We start from the raw sequence: 1694 nt of genomic DNA, 5'->3' as shown, positions 1-1694 counted from the left end.
GCACGATTTTGCTTCCGTGAGAGGCGCGGCTGTGCCTCTCGGAAACGGGAAACAACGCGTTTTCTCTTTCTTTTTTTCTTCATTCTGTGAGAGGCACGGTTTTGCTTTTCACGAGAGGCACGGCCATGCCTCTCGGAATTGAAAAAACGTGTTTTCTCTTTTTCTTTTCTTCCGCGAGAGGCACGATTTTGCTTCCGCGAGAGGCACGGTGGTGCCTCTCGAAAACGAAAAAAAACAATTTTCTCTTTTTTTTCGTTACTTGAGAGGCACAATTTTGCTTCCGCGAGAGGCACGAACTTCTCGAAAGCGAAAAAAAAAATATGTTTTCTCTTTTTCTGTGAGAGGCACAAATTTGATTTTGAGAGAGGCACGACCTTGCCTATCGGAAATGGCTTTTGGAAAGGGAAAAAAGTGTTCTCGGTTTGGTTTTTTCTCTGGTTTTTGTCGTGGAAAAAAATTCATTAAAACCAATCAACATGGGATCTAATTTTCAAGATCTCGACGTGATGAATCCAACGGTGAAAACGATTTAAGATTTGGATGCACGATTTAAGAGATAAAACATTTTGAATAAATGAATCGAGGAAAAAAAAGGAAAACTCCCAGTTTAAGACAAGTGACGCGTATGCAGCGTGCCACTTATCGCGACCTTAGAAAGATGGGAGTGATCTTTGGAACAAGTGCTACTCTTTTTTGTAGAATCTGAAAGGAGTGCTACTCAATTAGTTTTTTTTTTGAGACAACGCTACTCAAGTGCTACTCAATTAGTTTTTTTTAGTAACAGTGCTACTCGTTTTTGAGTTGAGAGTAACAGTGCTACTCAATTAGTGATTTCGACGTTCCACGAGACAAACAAATGGTGGCTTGTTCAGGCCCAGCCTGCACGTTCCAGCCCACCACCATGCGGGCCAGGCCATCGCACTCAGCAGTTACAATGCGCTCAAGTGAGCTGGCCTGGACGCCTACCACATCACTGCTCAGCATTCTTGTGGAGAGAAAAATGACAAGATGTGACGCCATTGATGCGTCTGCAGAAGCTCCGTGTCGCCTCCATTGACCGCGGGAGGGCAGCCAATGGGGGAGGACTAGGAGCCCGCCAGGAGGGGTCAATCCGTGCGTGCGTGAGCCATTACGTGCGTAGCCCAAGCCACCGCCCGCCCTCCGCCTCTCGCCGTCCGCCGACGCCACACGCAAGCAATTTTTAATCCCCCGCCGAGCACCCCAACGACCGCCGTCTGGCTCCCTTTCTCCACTCCGGGCACGAGGGGAGAATAATCTAATTGGCCCAGTGCGCGCCACGCCTGCCGCCACTAGCTCCACTCTCGCCACCGAATCAATCAGGATCCGCTCCGGCTCGCTCCAGCTAATCTGCCCGGCCCTGTCCGTCTCCGGCTGAGAGGATTCAGGGGGGGCGAGGGTGGGACGGAGGGAGGCATGGACCGGAGCAGGGAGGAGTTCTTGGAGCAGTTCGGCGGCGACTACGGCTACCCGGACGCTCCCAGGGGCGTCGACCAGATGCGGGCCGCCGACTTCCAGCGCCTCCAAGGTGCTTAACCCATTCACGCTTCTCTCAATTTATTCATACAAGAGAGTTTCAGAGGGGAAAACTGGATTCTTTTTTTTTTGGATTACTGTCCCCTGTAGAAAGTATGGTTCTTGAGCTGAGAGTGATGGCGATTTGGCAGTTAAATCAA

The 1694-nt window shown here is 50.1% G+C and overlaps 1 protein-coding gene across 1 annotated transcript in view; it reads left to right on the top strand.

Moving 5' to 3' along the window:
* The first annotated feature begins 965 nt into the window (after positions 1-965).
* The window catches only part of LOC123155915 (molybdenum cofactor sulfurase), a 6902-nt gene continuing 6173 nt past the window's right edge, over positions 966-1694 (top strand). Inside the window, exon 1 of the mRNA XM_044574068.1 lies at positions 966-1546. Coding sequence (XP_044430003.1) covers positions 1435-1546 — 112 coding nt within the window. The 5' untranslated portion in view covers positions 966-1434. The remainder of the gene's footprint in view (positions 1547-1694) is intronic.

This window comes from Triticum aestivum, chromosome 7B, assembly GCF_018294505.1.
Source record: "Triticum aestivum cultivar Chinese Spring chromosome 7B, IWGSC CS RefSeq v2.1, whole genome shotgun sequence".
Lineage (NCBI taxonomy): Eukaryota > Viridiplantae > Streptophyta > Magnoliopsida > Poales > Poaceae > Triticum > Triticum aestivum.
This window is presented reverse-complemented; position numbering and strand designations above follow the sequence as displayed.